Source organism: Microcebus murinus, chromosome 1 (genome assembly GCF_040939455.1).
Source record: "Microcebus murinus isolate Inina chromosome 1, M.murinus_Inina_mat1.0, whole genome shotgun sequence".
NCBI classification, from domain to species: Eukaryota; Metazoa; Chordata; class Mammalia; order Primates; family Cheirogaleidae; genus Microcebus; species Microcebus murinus.
The window spans coordinates 45,620,998-45,643,533 of NC_134104.1; the positions used below are offsets into that span (position 1 = coordinate 45,620,998).

The following is a 22,536-nucleotide window of genomic DNA, read 5'->3' on the forward strand; positions in this document are numbered from 1 at the left end:
GACCTTTTTATATTGTCAGCTTTAGAATCCAAATGGACCTACTCAAAAATATGCATATTAGGCTTGAAAATCATCAACATTCAAGGGTCAGACATCTGATTTCACAAGAACTTATTAGCAAACTAAACACTGCTTTTTATTTGTTTTTATTTGCAAGTCATATATTCTGATAAGGGCCTATTATTATATAAATAACTCAAAACTCAACCACAAAAAGATAAATAACCCAATTTAAAAATGGACAAAGGACCTGAAGAGAAATTTCTCTAAAGAAAATATACAAATGACCATAAAGACATGAAAAGAAGTTCAACATCATTAGTAATTATGGAAACACAAATCAAAACCACAATGAGATAACACTTTACAGCCATGAGCATGGCTATAATAACAACAACAAAAATACGAGGTAATATGGTACAACTACCGTGGAAAACAATTTGGTGGTTCCTTAAAAAGTTAAACATAGAATTATCATATGACCCACCAATTCTACTCCTAGGTATATAGCCAAGAGAAAATTGCTTTTTAAAGCTCAAAAAGTATATTTTTTGGTGAAGATTTTCTCTCCTTCTATGTTGTCTACCTTTTCCCATAGGCTTCAACAAGCAAAAAGCATCGCAAACATCATCAGTTATGGAGATCTCAGTATTCAAATACTCAATGAGTTTAAGTTGTAGCTCATCCAATCAGCAGCAAAAATGAGAAGGTTATGTTTTCTACTAACACTTTTTATTGGGCAGCTTTCCCTAATTAGGATAATCCCTCTAACATTTATGAAATTACAAGCATATAATATTTTACATCAGTTTTTATCATATATTCAGGTGCAATAGCCACAAAATAAAAGCCATTAAAAAAAACTTTCTTTTTTTCATTGTAAGTTTACTCAAACCCCTAATAGTAAACTTAACATTTATGGGATTAACATATAGCAGAGTTTCTCAGCTGAGAAACTCTCAGCAGCCGGAATGTAAGGTGCTCCTGTTTAACTGTTACTCCTAGCGTGAGGATTTGCTAGAACTCAGTGTATAGTTGTACCCATGCATATGATTTATTACATTGAAAGGATATAAAGCAAAACTGGAAACACAAAATCGAAAAGGCATACAGGGCGAAGTCTGGAGGAAACTAGGCACAACCTTCTAAACCTCTTTTCCAGTAAAGTCCCATAGGATGTGTTTAATTCCTCCATTATTCCTCCATGTAACAAACTGTGTGAAGTGTTATGTATCTGTTCATTAGAGACTTAGTGTCCAGGGTTTTTATTGAGTGCTGGTCATGTAGGGTATGGACCGCATGCTATAGACCGAATATTTGTGTCCCCCAAAATTCATATGTTTAAGCCTAATCTCCAATGTGTTTGTATTTAGAGGTGGAGTTTTGGTGAGAGAAATAGACCATGAGGGTGGAGCTCTCATGAGTGGGATTAGTGCCTATGATGGTTAATTTTATGTGTCAATTTGACTGGCCACAGGGTGCCCAGATTAAACATTATTTCTGGATGTCTCTGTGTGGGTATTTCTAGATGAGATTAGCATTTGGATCGGTGAACTCAGTAAAGTATAATAGATGGCTCTCCCCAGAGTGGGTGGGCATCATTCAATCTGTTTGTGGTCCTGGATAGAATAAAAGGGTGAAGGAAGGAGAAATTTGCCCCTTTTCCCCTTACCTCACTGCTTCAGCTGGGACATCTCATCTCATCTTCTCTTGCCCAGAGAGAATATAGTATATTCTGGGATTTATACTACTGGATCCCTAGTTTTCATGCCTTCAGACTCAGACTGAATTATATCACTGGCTTTCCTGGTTCTCCAGCTTGCAGATGGTAGATTGTGGGATTTCTCAACCTCCATAATTGCATGAGTCAATTCCTCATGTATCATATATATATCCTACTTTGGAGAACCCTGACTAATACAGAGCCCTTGTAAGAAGAGACATGAAAGAGATAACCTCTCTTGGCCATGTGAGGATACAGTGAGAAGGTGACTGTCTACGAAGCCAGGAAACAGGTCCTCACCCATCACTGATTCTGCCAGCGCCTTGATCTTCCGCTTTCCAGTCTCCTGAACTGTGAGAAATAAATGTTTGTTATTTAAGCTACATAGTCTATAGTTTTTTGTTTAGTAGCCTGAATTGACTAAGACACACCCTCTGCTTAGCACATACCAAAATTCTAGACTCCCAGAAAGAAAACAGGTGCTCGGCATGAGCTACATTGTGTGTACAGTCTAGGCATAAGAGCCACTTTTATCATATAGAGGAAGTTTTATATCATTGTAGGAAACTGTTTACCAGACATTTCTAGATGCTAGCCAAGGGCCAACCTTGTAAGCAAATCATTCTAAAGATTAACAGCCTCAGGCATGCTATGTGCTTTTTTCCTGCACATTTGCCAATACCTTAACTGGTTCTGTCTATAAGACATTAAGGGAAGGGTTCCAAACTTCAAGAGATGACCATTACTCAAAGATATTCTGAAATAGAGTCCCACTAATTTTCCTCTAAGTGCTTTAAAGTAATAATTAGATATTATCTGCTTTGGCTTCTCCATCCCCTCCCCATAAGATTAATTTATTTTTACTTCAGAAATTGGAAGAAAGGACACTCCTGTCTTAGAAGGAATAGAAAAGAAAAGGTTTATCCGTAGTCATGTTTTGTGGACAGACCTAGTCCTTGCTTCCTCAAGAGAACAGTAGTGACATGCAGTTTTAACTCTTCCTTTCTCATCTGCGTTATTGAGAGGCAGGCTTCCTCCATTCTTTAATAAAAATATTACAAAGTAGCAAGAACACATTTCTCACTATTTAAAGCAAGAGACCAAAATGTTGCAAGCGACTTTATACTTCGGTTACTTTTTCTTAGTAACATAGTAGTCGTGATACCATGCTGTACAAACATTGGTCATAGTCATCCAGCCTATCTTTTTGCAGCTCAAGGAAGCATTTTCATATGGCAAATGGCCAAGAATCCCTGTTTTAAAATGCAAGATTTCCCAAAGGTCTCTTGGGATACTAGCAGAGTGGTGGAAAGACTTTGGATGTTGTTTTTCTATTCTTTGGCTTTACTGCTTAGTATTATTTTCACCTTGGCAAGGGTTGATCTATTTGAAACCCAATTTCCTCATCCATAATTGGGATACAAATCTCCCAGTCACCGAGTAGTTATAACGAAATTAGCATATGTGAAATACTTGGCTCTATACTTGATGCAAATATGAGCTCCATAAATGTAATATTCTATTTACCTTGAAAACTTCCCAGTAGAAGACAGAGACTCTACTGTTCATAGAGTTCATATTTATGAACTCTAACGTTCATAAATAAACGTTATTTATAATAGTCCCAACTAGAAATAACCCAAATGGCAGCACAAAAGGGCCATCAGTAGTAGACTAAATTGAAAAAAACATCATGGGACATTCATACAATGCAATGTTAATGCAACAGTGTAAACTAATGTTACTACAAAAGCATGAATGTATCTTCTCACTGATGTAAAGTTGAATGACACAAGGTACTCCATACTGTATAACACCATTGTGAGAAAGTCCAAAAACAGGCAAAATTGATTTATAGTGACAGAGGTCAGAAATGGTAACCTTTGGAAGGGAGTATGGATTGGAAGTGGGCTAGACAGAGCCTGCTGGGGTGCTGGAAATGTTCCATGCCTTCACCTGCATGGTGGTATACATATGTAAAAATTCATCAAGCTGTGCACTTAAGATCTGTAAATTTTACATGCACTTGTACATTATTTATATTTGGAGCTGGCCACATTGCAAGCTGCAGTTAGTCTATTCCTTCTATGTGGCCCCATTTCAGAGCTAGCCTGGAGCTGACAGGCATATTGCGAGGGTCATGCTCCATCATCATTGACAGCTGGAGATGCCATCACATGCCACTGGCAGCAAAGCACAGGGAAAACCAGGCGGTGGACTGTGCTTCCCACCCTGAGGCTGTGAGGCACGAGCCCTGGCAATGGAAGGATTAGAAAGCCTCTCAATTTAAAAAGACAAGGGGGAGGGGAATGTGGGCTGCACAATTTATAAATAGAAATTGCCTAAGGCTGCCTGATGATGAGGTGGTTGTTTAGTAAATCTTTCTTCAAGGATGCCATTATCGGAGACCATTTTAAAATATCAGTTTCCTTTTGTCTTTTGGGGGAGATCCTGGTTTTCATCCAGTCAGCCTTGTTGAGTGATATTTCCCTCTGTCAGATCTAGGGTCAGGCCTTCAGTATTTTGAGTCACCTGTACATGGAGCACAGAGATGATGACGACGACGATGTGTCTTTTGCCAAATGGATGAGCAGCTTCTGGGGTCACAGCTGGAGAGAGGAGGATGAGAGGGGACTCCGGGAACGCCACCACCGACCACAAGCCACCATTCACAGGAAAACCTCTCTGCCCTGCCCAGTGAGTTATTGTCATGGGAGCAGGGGAGAGCTGGAAGAGGGGAGGGGGTTTTTCTTAGAGAATTATTTGAAGAGTCTTTTGGTATAAAGTTTTCTTTGGTTTAAAACCAGTACTTCCAAACCTTTTTTTTTTTTTTTACCCACAAAAAAAAAAAAAATCCTTTTATTATTTTACCATATCTTTAAAGGGACCTGATTTTCATCTAATAGGTAGTGATTTCTTCATTTTTAGTTATCTATGATATCTTTAACTGCTATTTAGAGCTCCTGGTAAACCTGAGATAATCCCACTGAGTGATAGAATTCAAGCCAAAGGAAAGAAACTTGATGCCATGCTCAGTCTGCGTAGCATTGGGGATCAATGTGTGATTTCCATTTGGAATGCTGAAAATTGCTAAGGAATCGGGGATTCCATAGGACAAATTGATACCTTTGATAAATTTGGTATACTTGTTCTTCGGGGAACCAGTTTGATTTTCTCATGGGAGCCAAAATTCTCCTGCCCTCAGCACTGTTTTCCTCTGGCTAGGCAGAGCATTCAGTGTCTGGGGAGCAAGAAGCTCCAGGAAAGCTCTCAAGAGGGGCCTGACCAGGTGTGGACTCAGCAGCAGGTACAGGCAGCAGTTTTCATGGCTCAAGTGTGGTGCTAGAAGGTTGCACAGTAGACACATATGTCTTCTGCTTCACAGTTACCCAGCAATAATACAGCTGTTCTTTTTTTATAAATCATGTAGAATTCCAGTGACCAGAGAATACTTCCCCAATCCCCTGCTTCTACCAACCCAGAACCAAGTAAGTTTTAGGGCAATGATTTTTTATTTTTAGCTCCAGGCTTCCCACATGCATAATGCCTATGAGGTATATTAAAGTGTGTAAGGCAATTTCTTTTACTCCTGGTGATCAGCAAGTTTGAGGAATGAGAGTTCTCTGTGACACAAATATTTCAAAATAGATCTCTTGCCAACTGGATACTTGGGGACAAAGGGGAAGTTTCAACACCTCTTTGAGCTTCAAGTCCCTTAATTGAAAAAGAAGGGGTGTTGGACTGGATGATCTCCAAGAACCTTTCTTACTCTAACTTTACATGTTCTGTTATAAAATAAATACCGGCTTATCACTTCTCATTTTAATCTTTTATGTTCCACATTAAGTAAGGTATTCATACTGTGTGAACCAGGAGTATGATTAGTATCCAGTTTCTAGATGTGAGAACAAGGCATAAACAAAGAGAAAAACTGAGTTACTATTTATTACAAAAGCCCCTTAGAGCCTTAGAAAATGTGAAAACAAAGGCAGAAAAATGGCTTATAAAATATAGTTTCTTGAATAAACTTCAGCATCTTTCAGGCTTTTAAAACTGAGATAGTCCATCCTATTTAGAGGATTCACTTTTAGGTTGTAATGTTATTTGTCTTAAACTGATGGGGAATCACAGAAAGTGTTTTGTATAAAATTCTAAATGGCAACTTTATGACATCTTTTTCTGCTCATCTCTGCTTTGGGCATTTGCCAGAATTAACCTGTTTAGATTCTCTAAGTCTGTAATGAATTTCATTATCAGACTAACATGAAGAAAGCATGTGTTTATTCAGGGAGACAAAACATGGTATAAAACTTTCAATCTTGAACTGGATGCAATGACTCCTGCCTATAGTCCCAGCTACTTGGGAGGCTGAGGTGGAAGGATCGCTTGAGCCCAGGAGTTTGAGGCCAGCCTGAGCAACATAGCAAGACCCCATCTCTAAAAAAACAAAAAAAAAAAAAGTAAAATAATTTTAAAAAGCCTAAAAATATTACAGTCTGACTGAAGAGAGTAGAAAGACTATAGGCCTAGAACATAAATAGAGGACCTAGAGGTGATGTGGGCAGAGTCTTGGAAAATAGTTAGGAAATTTAATTCTTCATTCTCCATTTATATAGTGCTATATATTTATAAAATGAATCTGTACTTGGATTCGTAACTTTCCTATCTAAAAATGTGCTCAAATTTTTCAAGGTTTCTTTTTCAAAATTACCTTTTCCGACTTCCTATTCTCTCTCCATACTCTCAATTTAAAGCAGTGAAAGATATTTTAAATTTTAATTTTTATCGTTTATCAACTTCAGGATGGCTACTCTAAGAATGAGAATTCTTTCCTACAGTATCTCATTCACTACGGGGCTGGTGGCATGGCTCCCCTGGGGACTTTCACACAAATCTGGGGGGAGAAGGAGTGCCATAAAGTTTCATGATTGGTAGTGGCTTCTTGTATTACAGGTGACATTTGTACTTAATTTTAATAGGTAGCAATTCCTTAATCCAAAGGAATGAAACTAATGATAGAGTTTTAGCCACTAGTGAGAACTCTGTAGGGGAGCTTTTAGCAAAATGTTCTATGGACTTTTCTCTCTTCTACTAGGTGCTAAGGTGGAGGAGATGCTAAAAGGCAGCAGAGTGAAGTGGTTAGGAGCGAGGGCTCTGGAGCTGGCCTCCTGAGTCCTTAACGCACTGCTCAACTTCTCCCTGCCTCAAATCCCCCATGCGTAAATGGGATAGATGATAATAGTATGTATCTCAGAAAGGGGTTGCGAAGATTCAATAAGTAGTGTATATATAGTGCTTAGGACAGTGCCTGGTACCTAGTATCAACAATAATTTCTCCTCCTCCTTCTTCCTCCTCTTTTTCTTCTCCTCCTCCTTCTTCTTTCTCTCCTCCAATTCCTTCTTTACTTGTCTTCCTTCATTTTCTTTTTTGTCCACAGTTTTGAAACTTGGAAATTTTTTCCAGATGCCGTCAGTTAATTTTTACAGAAAGTTCTGGAGTTTACAGAAAGTTCTAAAGTTCTAAAATTTTCATTTTCCCTTTCCTTCATTGTCTTTAATGTTTCTCTTTTATATTACAATGGAAAACTAGTTGGTATTTTCATATTGAAGATTGGCAGATGGCGTAAGTTCTGTCATGGCCTGAACGTTTGTGTTCCCCCATCCCCAATTCATATGTTGAAATCACTAATCTCCAATATGATAGTATTTGGAGATGGGCCTTTGGGAAATAGGGTTAAATGAGGTCATGAGGGTGGGGTCCTGGTGTGTTAGAATTAAAAGCCTTTCAAGGACAGACACCAGGCTGGGTGAGATGGCTCACACCTGTAAACCTAGCACTCTGGAAGCCGAGGTGGGAGGATCACTTGAGGTCAGGAGCTCAAGACCAGCCTGAGAAAGAGTGAGACCCCATCTGTACCAGCTAGTTGGGAGGTGGAGGCAGGAGGATCCCTTGAGCACAGGAGTTTGAGATTGCAGTGAGCTATGATAAGGCCACTGCACTCCAGTCAGAGGCAATGGAGTGAGACTCTGTCTCAAAAAAATGTAAAAATAAGTAAATAAATAAAAAATAAAATAGACACCAGAGAGCTTGCTCTTTTTCTTTCTCCCCACATGAGCACAAAGAAGAAGTCATGTGACGATACAGTGAGAAGGCAGCCAGCCATCTGCATGCCAGGAAGAGATTCCTCACCAGGAGCCCAATTAGCAAGAAACTTGAACCTTGATCTTGGATTTGCCAGCCTCCAAAACTGTGAAAAATAAATTTCTTTTTTTTCTTTTTTGAGACAAAGTCTTATTCTGTTGCCTAGGCCCTACCACCTTGGCCTCCCAGAGTGCTAGGGTTCTAGGTGTGAGCCATCTCACCCAGCCTGGTGTCTGTCCTTGTAAGGGTATTAATCCTGTCACACCAGGAGCCCACCCTCATGATCTCATGTAACCCCAATGATCTCCCAAAGGCCCCATCATATTGGAGATTAGGGCTTCCACATATGAATTGGGGAAGGGGAAACACAAACATTCAGTCCATGACAGAATTTATGCCACAGAGTGCTGTGGTGTCAGCCTAGCTCACAGCCACATCAAACTCCTGGGCTCAAGCAATCCTCCTGTCTCAACCTCCCAAGTAGCTGGGACTACATACACACACACCACCAAGCCTGTATAATTTTCTTTTTTTCTATTTTTTCTAGAGACTGGGTCTTGTTCTTGTTCAGGCTGGTCTTGAACTCCTGACTTCAAGCAATCCTCCTGCTTTGGCCTCCCAAAGTGCTAAAATTACAAGCATGAGGCACCATGTCCAACCATAGACTAAGATAAAAATACTCCTCACAAAATTCTTTTAGACGAATTCCTAAAGACCTTTAGATTATTTATTACTTTTGTAATAGAATTCAATTAAAATTGGCACATTGTTACAAGTCATATTTACAGGCTATTGCTGCTGTTGAAGACAAAGGATTTAGGATTGCAAATCTAGGAACCAGGTGTCTCATATTTAGGCTCTCAAAGTCACTAGCCATGTAAAGTCTTAGGCAAGGCTTAGCCTCACTAGAATTCATTTTCCTTATCTATAAAAGAAGAAGAATTACTTCCTTACAGAATTTATTCTGAGTTTAGCAATCAAGGACATGGGCCCCAGAGTGCCTTGTACCCCAGAGCGCCTGGTACATACTGTGCACGAAGACTCGATATGGGTTTTATTATCCTAGCACCTGGATCTTTCTCCTTATCATGTCTCATCTTGCTGTTAACCATTTGCTCCAGGGCAAGAGGGATGCAACTGAAGGGTGATTGCAATTAAAGCCAGAATAAATAACATCAAGTAGTTAAGCTGTTGAAGTGAAAATATTACATAACCAACTCACCCTGCCCCCTTCCTTTTAAGTTCATTGGCACTTTTAAAAAAGAGAATTTCTTTTTTTAGAGCATTTTAAGTACAAAGCAATACTGAGCAGAAGGTACAGAGATTTCCCATGTCCCCCATACTCCCACACATGCACAGCCTCCCCCGTCATTAACATTCCCTCTAGAGTGGTGCCTTTGTTGCAATTGATCAACCTACCTTGACACATCATCGCCCAGAGTGCACAGTGTACATCAGGGTGCACTCTTCGTGTTGTACGGTTTAGAGGTTTGGACAAATGTGTAATGACATGTATCCACCATGACAGCTTCCAGATTAGTTTCGTTGCCATAAAAACCCAATTTCTTTTTAAATGAGGACTTATGATTTGGGGTCAGGGAGTGATAGGATTTTTCTTTGACAGAGATTGTTGTTCTGGGACCATAGTGGAGACAGCTGTGCTGTCCAGAGCACTCTCTTTGGGCCAGGGTGGGTGCACTGGGGCGTCATTGTCCCCACAGGCAGTGCCTGCTGCACACCGTGTAGCCCAGGAGCCCAGGCTGGCTCAGTGTGAGAAGATCCCACGTCACAGTGTGGGAGATTGATGGGTAAGCTGATTTTAAGCTATTTAGGACATTGTTTCATGTCTTTTTGAGGGAAATGACATTAGAAGGGCATGTAAAATTCCAAAAATAGTTTTTCTAGCAAGTAAACATTTTTAAAGGGGGAAGCTTCTCCCTGTAACCAATCAGAATTCTCTTTTAAGTGCATTCCCCACAAAGTCACACACACCAAAGCGAAGAGACAAGCTAGAAAACCTATCTGACATAAGGAGTTTTCAATATACACTTTATTTTCTTGTGATCAAAACTATTGCCATTCTTTTTAGGCTCCTTAATGGAAAAGGACATTTGTACAAAGCCACATTTTATTCCCACTCTCACGTTTTTAGGGCATAATTATTATTTTTTCCTGATCTATTATACATAATCACTAGAGATAACTATGAAAATACTAAAAAGAGAAAGAAAAAAACAAGAGCACATCACAGAGAAAACCTCTCATAGCAGTTTGGCCAAACTTGTGAAGCTGCCCTCCTTGAATCCCTCAGGGTCTCCTCATTGAAGCCCTCCTGGCTCCTCTCAGGCCCTCTGCACTCCCCATCCCCACCAAGCCAAGCGCTTCCTTTCATGCCAGCAAGCTCCTCCAGAGGCGGTGCCTCTGCCCTCTGCCGCCTCTGCCTTGTGGTGCTCATCCTCCCGCTGAAAAGCAGTCCCTGTCTCTTGATTAACCCTTGCTCCTCCTTCAGATTGTGGCTCAATCCTTAAGCAGTCACAGAAGTCCTCTGATCTCCTTCCCCCAGCTCCCCACACCCACCCACTATATACATAGTTTGACTCTGTTCTAACTTCTCGTTACACCTTGAACTTTCCCTTTATAGCATTTAGCTAAGGATGTAGGCATATGCCCTGTTTGCTCAGCATGTCTCCCATGTAGACACAAGCTCCAAGAGGGAGGCACTGTGCCTGCTGTGCTCCCCACCTTATCCACAGCACCTAGGCCCATGACTAACCTGCAGTAAACAGACTAAAACATACATATTTATCTTAGGTATCTTAGCAGCTTTGCAAATCTTTAACCATATTTCTGATTATTTTTTGAGAGTAAGTTTCTAGACCCATGTATTCATTTGCTAGGGCTGCCACATCAAAGCACCACAGACTGGGTGGCTTAAGAATTTATTTTCTTATAGTTCTGGAAGCTTGAAGTCCCAGATCAAGTTTCCTTCTGAGGCCTCTGTCTTTTGATTGCAGATGGCCACCTTCTCACCGTGTCCCCATCTGGTCTTTTTTCTGCGAGTGAGCACTCTGGTGTCACTCTGTGTGCCCAAATTTCCTCTTCTTATAATACACCAGTCAGATTAGATTGAGGCTCACCATAATGATCTCATTTCAACGTAATCAGCTTTTAAAAGGCTCTATTGCCAAATGCAGTCACATTCTGAGCTACTAAGGGCTAGGGCTTCAACATATGAATTTTGGGGGGTGCACAATCAGCCCATAGCAATTTGCAATGGCTGCATCTAAGGAAGGGGATATTTTAAGCTCTTTGACACATATTGCCAAAGCCTTTCCAGGAAGGCTGTACACAGGAGGAGCATTCTGACTAATGGAGAAGAGAGGCATTGAACAAAATTACCCAAATTACTGATTATAGTTGTAATAAGTATATCAAAGGAGAAATCTGAGATCCCAGGAGAGCATCTAACAGGGACTTGAACCAATCAGAGAGGTAGGAAAGGCTTTCTGGGGAAATGCAGTTTCTGCTGTGCCTTAGGGAGGTGAAAGGGTAGGGGGTGGATGAGGTCAAGGGCAGGGAGGCCTGCCTGTGCCAGCGCCTGTGCTGTGCAGGAGTAGGTGGACTGGAGGAACTGACCAAAGACCAGTGAGGCTGTGTCACTGAAGAGGTGCGGTGGTGCAAGACGAGGTACAAAGTGAAAAGATGAGCAGGTATGAATTTGCTGCTTTTTAACCATTCTGGCTGCTGAGGGCACAATGAACTAAAGGCAGTGGGAGTGAATACACAATATCCACTATTCGGAGGCAATTGCTATAATCTGGGTAAGAGATAAGGATGACTTGGACTAGGGCAGTAATAGTGGTGCTGGAAAGAAGCATATAGTTTTGAGAGACTCATGAGCGGTAGAATCTGGTGATGCAGCAATTGGGTGTGTTCCTGAGTTACCGGCCTGAGTAACCAGGCAAATGGTGGGGCCATTTTCTGAATTAGGGGACACTGGAGGAGCAGGTTGGGGAGGAGAGATGATCAGTTCAGATTTGGACAAGCTGAGTTGGGTGCCCATGGGACACCAACAGAAGACACTGAATGAGCAGAATCTCAGGGGAAAAGCCTGGGTTAATGATATAAATTAGGAAATAAAATTATAGCTAGCAATTGAAGCCTAGGGATGAGTATTTAGGAAAAGAGTACAAATTGAGAAAGGAAAGGTGGGGAAAGAAGACTAGTCTAGAACCTTGGGGTACTTCAACAGTTATCAGCTGATAGAAGGAAAAAGTAAACACAAATGTCTAAATCACAGTGACAGGAAGATCAAAGGGAAGCAAGAGTTGCAGTGGTAGAAGACAAGGAAAAATTATTTCCAGAAAGGTCCTGTGGGCTACTCGAGTTGAATGCTACTGAATGATTAAGATAAAGACCAAAAAACACACAGAATTTGGCAACATGGAAACTAATATCCTGACCAAAATTAGCTGTGAGTGCAAAAGCTAGATTGGAGTGGTTTGGAGAGTGAGAGAAACTGAGACAGCAAGTGTCATAATTCTTTTAAGAAGTTTGGCTTCTCTAGACTGTCCTTTGCTCATTTTCTAACTGAAATTTTAACATTGATGTCATTGTATTCTATGGCTTCTTTGTATGTGTGTGTGAGATAGATATTTATTAAACATTAATATGTAGCACTTTTTTTAGTTTCTTTATGGTTGAATTTTGTTCATGTTGTTTTGGATACACATTGGCTTTATTTTTATATAAATTAATTTTTTCCTTATGACTACTTCTTCCATTGTTCTTTTGCTTAGAGATTCTCTCTCCATATCGAAATTGTATAAATATTCACATTTATATTATTTCTTAAAATTCATGGCTTTCTTAGAAGATTTTAAAGAAGCATTTTGGAAATTATTTTTGTATATCAATTTAAGGCAGGGGTCCTCAAACTACAGCCCTTGGGCCACATGCGGGTGTTTTAGCCTGTTTGATTTTTACTTCAAAATAAGATATGTGCAGTGTGCATAGGAATTTGTTCATAGTTGTTTTTAAACTGTAGTCTGGCCCTCCAATGGTTTGAGGGACAGTGAACTGTTTAAAAAACAGGGACATCCCCCTGTTTAAAAAGTTTGAGGACACCTGATTTAAGGCTTGGAGTGCCTCATTTTCGTGTTCTAATGGTAGAGTAGCAAACAACAAAGCTAGTCTTGGGATAGTCTACTTAATCTTTAACCAGTTGACTCTGCTGCCTCTTTATATGAGACAGATCTTATTGATCAAGAAGATAATATTTCATTTCAACATGAGATTTGTTTATAAACATTCTGCCTCTGTGCTGACATTGTATAGTCTCTTTATACTGTACATTTTTATATTCTGTATTCCCAGAATATGCTTTCCAGAATTACATCATCTGACCACCATCCTAGAAGGCATTCTCATGAGGACCAGGAATTGCGATGCTGTACCTATATGCGGGATTACAGAAAATACTCAGGGGATGGGTCATTCAAGGAGCCACTGGCATCAAAAGGAAGATCCCATTCCAGAGTTCAGGAATTTTCAGATTCCTTTGAACAGCAACTGTGCTTTAGAACCAAACGTTCTGCATCTTTGGTATGTAACAGAGCTATTGACTATTTAAGCCACTTTAGAAAAGGAAATCCAAAGAGTTTGTCCTCCTCAAGTTTGAGGAGAACAAATCTAACTCCTCCTTCATTTACAGCGTAGGGATGAGATCTTTGAAAAATGACAGTTTAAGATAGCTCAGAGGAACAAAATTTTGTAATTATTATTTTTATTCAAGACATCTGATGTAGGAAGAATTCCAAGGTCCTCTAATTCTTTGAGCCTGCTTTCATCAACCTAATTATAAGTAATTGTGACTCATTCTCCTTTTATTACTTGAAAAAGAGAAAACCTTCTAAGACTCCTCTCCTTTCAAATTTAATTCACTAGCAAATAGTCTATGATGGGGTTGGTTTCACTTGTACTTTTAAAAAATCACACACAGAAGGAACTCTCTGGACAGTTGAGCAAGTATCCAAGAGTAGGAGTGGTCTGGTGCTCACAATGAACCCCCTGAGAGTCTAAGGAAAACACAAAGGAGAGATGGACTTGAAATGGGCAAAAGAAAAGAAACTCCGTGGATGATACCAAACTTGATGCATAAAGTAGTATACTAGAGACCAATTATTTTGGGGGTTGTTTCAACTCTGCAACATGCTCACTGAATGGCCTTGAGAAAAATACTTCCTTGTTGTGGGTCTTTGTTTTTTTGTTGTATGTTGCAAAACAGGAATAATAATAGGTTGCTGCCATGTAGTAGGCAAAGCAAGTAATTAAACCTAGGAGTATTGGCTCCTGGTTCTTGAGCCAGACTCTGAATGCACAGGTGAAAACACCTGGGTGCTTCCTACTTCTTTGTCCATCTGAGCACAGTGAGTGCTATCTACCTAGCAGCCTGGCTGTTGGGACTCCCACTGTGCATCTTTGCCTTGCAGAGTGGCCCTATATATCTATGATTCACTTTCGAAGAGGAATAAGGAAGGCAGAATAGTGAACAGTTGTCATTTACTGTATCTAAACCTTATTATTAAGAATTCCTATTTTGTCTTTTCTTTATATTGTTTGTTCTGATAAGGTTTCAGACTTAGAGAATGTTGCAAGAATAGGACAAAGAATTCCCATATACCCTCCACCTAGATTCCCTTCAAATGTTAACATGTTATCATATTTGCCTATGCCTCTCTCCTTCCCATCTCCAAAGGCACAAGAACGTTCTCTTACATTAACAAAATACAATAATTGAACTCAGGATTTTAATACAATTAAATTACTATTAAATTTATTACTTAAATTTTATCACTTAAATTAAATTGTATTAAATTTAATACAATTAAATTACTATTAAATTTTTAATACAAATTAATTACTATTAAATCTACTCTATAAACCTTATTTATATTTTTTTGTCAGTTGTCCCAATAACATTTTTTATAGTGAAATTCCAGATCATGTGTTGTGACCAATTTTCATGTCCCTAAAATCTATTGTATTCTGGAGCAGTTTCTTAGTCTACCTTGTCTTTCAGAGCATTGGCATTTTCTGAAGACTATAGGTCAGTTATTTTTTAGGATGACTTTTAATTTGGGATATTTCCCCATGATTAGATTCAGATTATGAACTTATAGCAGGAATAAAACAGAAGTGAAAGAATTCCTGTTTTAAAATTGACATGTTAAAATGTATATCAATTCAGGAGATGTATCTGCTTTAAATCCTTCCTTAAACAAGGTAGGGCATAAATATCTCTTGAAAAAAATTTTAATCTGAGCTGTTCTTTACTGATTCTGATGGCTTCAAAAAATTTTTATATAATAACTCATACTCATATAATTGCTTATTTGAAATTCATTTGCTAATATTATAAGCCCCAAATGTATGTAAACATAAAGTCAGTTTGCTTAATTAAAGACATATACATCACATTATCTCTAAAATATAAACTATGTTTGTTCCATTTATTTTCCAAGTTCTTCTTTTGAGGTCCAAGATAATCAAGGGAGGTTTTTCAACTTTTTTGATTCAACAATTCTTTCCACAATTGTATGTAATATTGAGAAACCTGTTAGGAATTTATAAAATCATTAAAAAATTTATATATTATAACTGATTTAAAGTTAAATATTTTATACCAGTTTTTAAAGAGATATTATCAAATTTAAAGCAAAATTAAAAATTCAGAACATATACAGATACTTTTAAACTTTTTGCAGTCTACATATTTTTCTAAAGTTAACTACATTAAAAAGTGTAATTTGTCAGCAAATTTAAAAAATGGTATATGTTATCTTTTGTTTGGGGACCAAATGTATACTAATATCTAGACTTAAATTTTACAGGTTTTGGCATCAAAAAGAACCAGAAACTGCTTTTATGGCCTGATAATGACCAACAACAATAAGTTCTTTCATTTTGATATTGAAAAACTCAGCTGGCTTATTTTGAAAATTTTCACATTTTGTTTCTAAGTGATGTGATAAGAAAATATATTTTAGATAATCATTTATGAGCATTTCTCAAAAAGTCTTTCTTCTCAATAAGGGAAAAGCCAAATTGGAAATGATCATCACGATATTTTCTTTTTTATACTGTTCTGACAAGTGTTAGAGACATACATGACTGCAAAATATGAATTTTGATCAAACGAGCGTAAGCAATGGATCTGATGGAAATCATCTGGAGACAGGCTTACAGAGCTAGTACAAATTTTAAGTTCCTCTTAACTTGTATCTCTGCTTCATTGTTTGTTTTGTTTCTGACTTTAATCAATGAACTACTAAGACTAGAAATGAAACAGTCGAGGTATAAAAACAATTTAACATTGTAGAGTAGCTGACACCACTACAGTGACCAGACATCTCCGTCACTGTCAACTTGCGTGGCTGCGTGCTGACCTTGCTCATGTGACTGCCATAGTCCTTTATCATATCACCCAGTTTATAGTTATCATTGCACTTACCGCTATTAATTATTTTCTGATTTCCTTTTAGGTTTGTTTAGGAAACAGGGTCTATTTAGTGTCATCTCTCCTGATCCTAGAACTATAATACGCATTCAATAAATCAGGGAAAAAATATGGAAAACCCCAGGGCAACCTGTTTTGGAAGGTTCATCTGGTTGAATGCCATTCCTGAACATTTCATTCTTCACACAATCCTCACATTAAAATCTAGTGCGAACCCTACTATTACCGTAATTTTACGGAGTTAACACGGGGATTAGAACCATTCCATGTGTGGTCTCACGTGCCACTTTCCTTTCCAAAAAGCACCAGGAGACTATTAATTTCATCATGCTAGGAAATCACATCCCTCAGTTTGTCAGAAGCAAAGAGTCACAGTCATGTGCAGGTTGAGTTTCCTTCCCAGGTTGTCTGCTGATGCTCAAGCCCTCTATTCCTTTTCTTTGTGACTAAAACCGTTAGCAACACTCTTAGGCTTATGCTGATTTATTTCTAGAACCGAAGATGTGGACGTCTGCTAAATGATCGGGGCTTTCTTCATGTCTTATTGTTTAAGAGAAATGTGAAGTGTTGTCAGCAGCTGGTGCATTTCTACCCTTTGCTGATCCTCTTTTTCAGGGACCTGAGAGCAGGAAGGAGAGAAATGAAAGGGAACGCCTGAGGATGGAGATAAGATCCCAAAAGAAAGTAGAGGAAGGAAGGAGCTCCAGGAAAGAAGAACCCAGAGAAGCATGCATGGCTCCCCTGCTTGAAAAGGGGCCTGAATAATACTTTGCTTCCACATCATGGCACCAAATGCTACTCTGTTTTTGTGACCCCTAACACACCATTTCAGCACGTTGGTGGGGGGGAGGGGACAGCTGTGGGGGGAGGGGACAGCTGTGAAGAGCGTCTGCAGAGCCTGAGAGACTGAAGTGGGGGGGTATGAGGCTGCTCCACGGGGCGACTTGCGTCATACCGACTGCTGCTGGCATGTTAGTTGACAGTGTCATCCGCTTTGTGGGCCTTTTATGGGAATAAAGAGAATAAAAGGCATTTTAATAGAATAAAGAAAATTTTGAAAATGTAAGAAAGATATTTAAAGAGCCACCCACATATCTTCACTAACCCTTCTTCCACGTCAACCTCACAAATCATCTTAAATATAATAAAAGTCATTGGCGTGACTCTACGTTTACTTTCTTATTAGAAATAATTATGTAAGTATGTCTAATGGCCATCATTTCAGGAGAACTGGTAATTAACGTGCCAAGTACTATGTGGAATGCTTTAATGCATTACTTAAAATAATCCTCACTGCTCTGAGGTGGGCCTTGTATTAGTCAGGGTTCTCCAGAGAGACAGAACCAATAAGAGACACCAGGGCTGTCTGGGAAGTATCCAGCTATGTATTATGAAAAATAGAGATGTTTATTATACTAACAAGGTCTGGATACTTTCTGGACAGCCCTCGTATATACAGACATAGATACACGAGAGGAGATTTATGAGGGGAATTGGCTCACGAGATTATGGAGACTGAGAAGTCCCCCAAGAGGTTGTCTGCAAGCTGGAGGAGCAAGGAAGCTGATAGGTGTGGCTCAGTCCAAGTCCAAAGGCCTCAAAACCAGGGAAGCTGATGGTCTAACTCTCAGTCTGAGGCTGAAGTGGCACTGGTGCTAGTCTCTGAGTTTAAAGGCCAGATACAAGTCCTTGAGTTTAAAGGCCAGATAACCTTGAGGCCAAGAGAGGAAGGGTGTTCCAGCTCTGGAAGAGAGAGAGCTAATTCACCTTTCCTCTGCCTTTTTGTTCTATCTAGGCCTATTGGATGGTGCCTATTCACATTGAGTGAGGGAGGATCTTCCTTCCTCAGTCCACAGATTCAAATGCCGACCTCTTCCAGAAATGCCTGCACAGACACACCCAGAAATAATGCTTTACCAGTTATCTGTGTATACTTTAATCTAGTCAAGGGGACATCTAACGTAGTCATCACTGACCTATTCTTCACTTCACTTTCTGGTTGAGGAAACTGACATTTAGAAAAGTTCTGTAGCTGCTGGTGTGGTGGCAGAGTTAGGGCTAGAGTCAAGTTCATTCTGATACCAGAGCTCATGCTCCTAACATGAGGCAGAATCTTTAATTCCCTCTAGAAGCACTTCCCAACTTAGCATCTGTGTGACGTGCATGTGAATGAGCAGATGTAAGTGAGAACAGCAGGAGTCCTGTAGGTTAAAATTTTGATTGCATGGGGGAATACTGATTCTCTGAGCTCAGCTTTATACTTTGGGTTTTAACTTTATGGGATCACATTATATTACTAGTTTTTTCCCTCAAAGAAAAGATACTGCAATTCTCTAATGCTCTCCCTGTTTATTCTTCATCTCTGCCTTGGATCTTCAGATGCCCAAAGGCAGCTAGATTCTTCATTTTGTAAAGAAGAATATCTCCCCAAACTACTACTTATAACTAATACTGTAATTTGTTGCTTATGCCAGACACTAACTTGGACATAGACAGTAGAAAGAAGAAAAAAAGGGGAATGAAAAAAAATAAGAGAAAAACAGTAGAAGTAAAATATCCATGATCTTTACTGGCATTCCTTCAACTTTGAAATAACCACTACTTTCATACATTCTGGCTTGATACTTCTACATGCTCTTTCTAACACAGCAATATGTTCTTGAACTATCACATGGTGACTTTTGTCTGTTAATTGCCACCACTGAGGGGGGGTGGAGGGGACCTGCCATGTACTGCACTCTGCTTTGTACATGCCTGCTTTGTACTGCAGCCATGGGTAGGACGGTTATTTCCTTGCCCTCACTTTGGCTACTTTTTAGTCTTGCCAACCAAGTTCCAGATTTGGAGATGGTTGATTTGCCTACTCTGGCTTCTATAGAAAGGTCTGGGGAGATGTGGCCCACTCATGGGGAAGGGAATGAACCGGGATGGATTTTCCTTACCACGTGGATGGCTGGCTGAGTCAGTAGTTGGCTCCTACACCAGTCGCCATACCTGTGAAGTTTCTTCCTCTCCCTAGACTCAAATATGGCAGTATGAGAAAAAAATCATGATCGCAAATTTTTTAAATTTTTTTAAATTTTAGCATATTATGGGGGTACAAGTGTTAAAGTTACGTATATTACCCATGTCCTCTCCCCCTTCGAGTAAGAGCTTCTAGTGTGTCCATCTCCCAAACGTTGCACATCTCACTCATTATGTTTGTATATACCCATCCCCTCCTCCCCCCTCCCACCTGCCCGACACCCAATAAATGTTATTCCTATATGTCCACTTACGTGTTTATCCGTTAATACCAATTTGCTGGTGAGTACATGTGGTGCTTGTTTTTCGATTCTTGAGATACATCACTTAGTAGAATGGGTTCCAGCTCTATCCAGGAATATACAAGAGGTGCTATATCACCATTGTTTCTTAAAACTGAATAGTACTCCATGGTATACATATGCCACATTTTATTAATCCACTCATGAATTGATGAGCACTTGGGTTGTTTCCACAGTTTTGCAATTGTGAATTCTGCTGCTATAAACATTCGAGTGCAGGTGTCTTTTTTATAAAGTGACTTTTGATCTTTTGGGTAGATGCCCAGTAGTGGAATTGCTGAATCAAATGGTAGATCTACTTGTATAGCTTTAAGGTATCTCCATATTGCTTTCCACAGAGGTTGAACTAGTTTGCAGTCCCACCAGCAGTGTAGGAGTGTTCCTGTCTCTCTGCATCCACACCAGCATTTATTGTTTGGGGACTTTTTGATAAAGGCCATTCTCACTGGAGTTAAGTGATATCTCATTGTAGTTTTGATTTGCATTTCCCTGATGATTAGAGATGTTAAGCATTTTTTTTCATATGTTTATATGAAATATGTTGGCCATTATTTTGTCTTCTTTTGAAAAGTTTCTGTTCATGTCCTTTGCCCATTTTTTGATGGGGTTATTTGATTTTTCTGGCTGATTTTTCTGAATTCTAAATAGATTCCAGTTATAAGCCCTTTATCAGATGTGTAGCTTGCGAAAATTTTCTCCCCTTCTGTGGGTTGTCTGTTTGCTCTCTTGACAGTTTCTTTTTTTTTTTTTTTTTTTTTTTGAGACAGAGTCTCACTTTGTTGCCCGGGCTAGAGTGAGTGCCGTGGCGTCAGCCTAGCTCACAGCAACCTCAAACTCCTGGGCTCGAGTGATCCTTCTGCCTCAGCCTCCCGGGTAGCTGGGACTACAGGCATGCGCCACCATGCCCGGCTAATTTTTTATATATATATCAGTTGGCCAATTAATTTCTTTCTATTTATAGTAGAGACGGGGTCTCGCTCAGGCTGGTTTTGAACTCCTGACCTTGAGCAATCCGCCCGCCTCGGCCTCCCAAGAGCTAGGATTACAGGCGTGAGCCACAGCGCCCGGCCTCTTGACAGTTTCTTTGGCTGTACAGAAGCTTTTTAATTTGATCAGGTCCCATTTGTTTATTTTTGTTGCTGCTGTGATTGCCTTTGGGGTCTTCTTCGTAAATTCTTTGCCTAGGCCAATGACTACAAGAGTATTTACAACATTTTCCTCTAGAATTCCAATAGTTTCACACCTAAGGTTCAAGTCTGTTACCCATCGTGAGATGATTTTTGTGAGAGGTGAAAGGTGTGGGTCTTATTTCAGCCTTCTACACATGGCTATCCAGTTTTCCCAGCACCATTTATTGAATAAGGATTTTCCCCCCCAGTGTATGTTTTTGTCTGCCTTGTTCAAGATTAGTTGGCTATATTAAGACGGTTTTATATCTGGGTTATCTGTTCTGTTCCACTGGTCAATGTTCCTGTTCTTGTGCCAGTTACAAGCTGTTTTAATTACTATAGCCTTGTAGTGTAGTTTGAAGTCTGGTAAATTGATACCTCCTATTTTATTTTTATTGCCTAGGATTGATTTTGCTATATGGGGTATTCTTTGGTTCCATACAAAGCGTAAATTATTTTTTTTATATCTGTGAAAAATGATGATGGTATTTTGATAGGGATTGCATTGACTCTGTAGGTCACTTTGGCTAGTATAGACATTTTAACAATGTTGATTCTGCTGACCCATGAGCATGGTATATTCTTCCATCTGTTCACGTCCTCTGCTATTTCCTTCTTCACTGTTTCATAGTTCTCCCTGTAGAGATCTTTTACCTCCTTAGTTAAATATATTCCAAGGTACTTTATTTTCTTTGTTGATATTTTGAAGGGAATTGAGTCTTTGATTTGGTTCTCTTTTACTGTTGTTGGCGTATATGAATACCTCTGATTTCTGTGTATTGATTTTGTATCCTGAGACTTTACCAAATTCATTTATCAATTCCAGGAATCTCTTGGTTGAATCCTTGGGGTTTTCTAGGTATAATATCATGTCATCAGCAAAGAGTGAGAGTTTGATCTCTTTTGCTCCCATTTGGACGCCCTTAATTCTGCTCTCTTGTCTGATTGCTGTAGCAAGGATTTCCAGCACTATGTTGAATAGAAGTGGAGATAGTGGGCCACCTTGTCTTGTTATAGTTCTAAGTGGGAATGCTTTCAATTTTTCCTCATTCAGTATGATATTGGTGTGGGTTTGTCATATATGGTTATATAATTTTTAGGTAAGCCCCATCTATGCCTACTTTGTTGAGCGTTCTTATCATAAAAGGGTGTTGAATTTTGTCGAATGCTTTTTCTGCATCTATTGAGAGGATCATATGGTCTTTGTTTTTGCTTCTGTTTATGTGATGAATTAGATTTATAGATTTGTGTATGTTAAACCATCCATGCATCCCTGGGATGAAGCCCACTTGGTTGTGATGGATTATTTTCTTGGCAAGCACCTGGATTGCCAATTGACTAGGATTTTTTTGCGAACTTTTGCATCTATATTCATAAGGGATATTGGTCTGTAGTTTTCTTTTTTTGTTGCATCCTTTCCTGATTTTGGTATCAGGTTATGTTCACTTCATAAAATTTGTTGGGGATGTTTCCATCCTTCTCAATGTTGTGGAATAATTTCTGCAGGATAGGTACCAGTTCTTCTTTGTAGGTTTGGTAAAATTCAGGTGTGAAACCATCTGGTCCAGGACTTTTCTTTTTAGGAAGGTTTTTTATTGCTGTTTCAATTTCAGTACTTGATATTGGTCTGTTCAGGAATTCTATTTCTTCCTGGTTGA

At 39.3% G+C, this 22,536-nt stretch overlaps 1 protein-coding gene across 1 annotated transcript in view; it reads left to right on the plus strand.

Moving 5' to 3' along the window:
• Positions 1-17,236, plus strand: part of LNP1 (leukemia NUP98 fusion partner 1) — a 36,838-nt gene extending 19,602 nt beyond the window's left edge. The window contains exons 2-4 of the mRNA XM_020287861.2: positions 4,223-4,420; positions 13,242-13,469; positions 16,999-17,236. Coding sequence (XP_020143450.1) covers positions 4,262-4,420; positions 13,242-13,469; positions 16,999-17,148 — 537 coding nt within the window. The 5' untranslated portion in view covers positions 4,223-4,261 and the 3' untranslated portion in view covers positions 17,149-17,236. The remainder of the gene's footprint in view (positions 1-4,222; positions 4,421-13,241; positions 13,470-16,998) is intronic.
• The last annotated feature ends 5,300 nt before the right edge of the window (positions 17,237-22,536 follow it).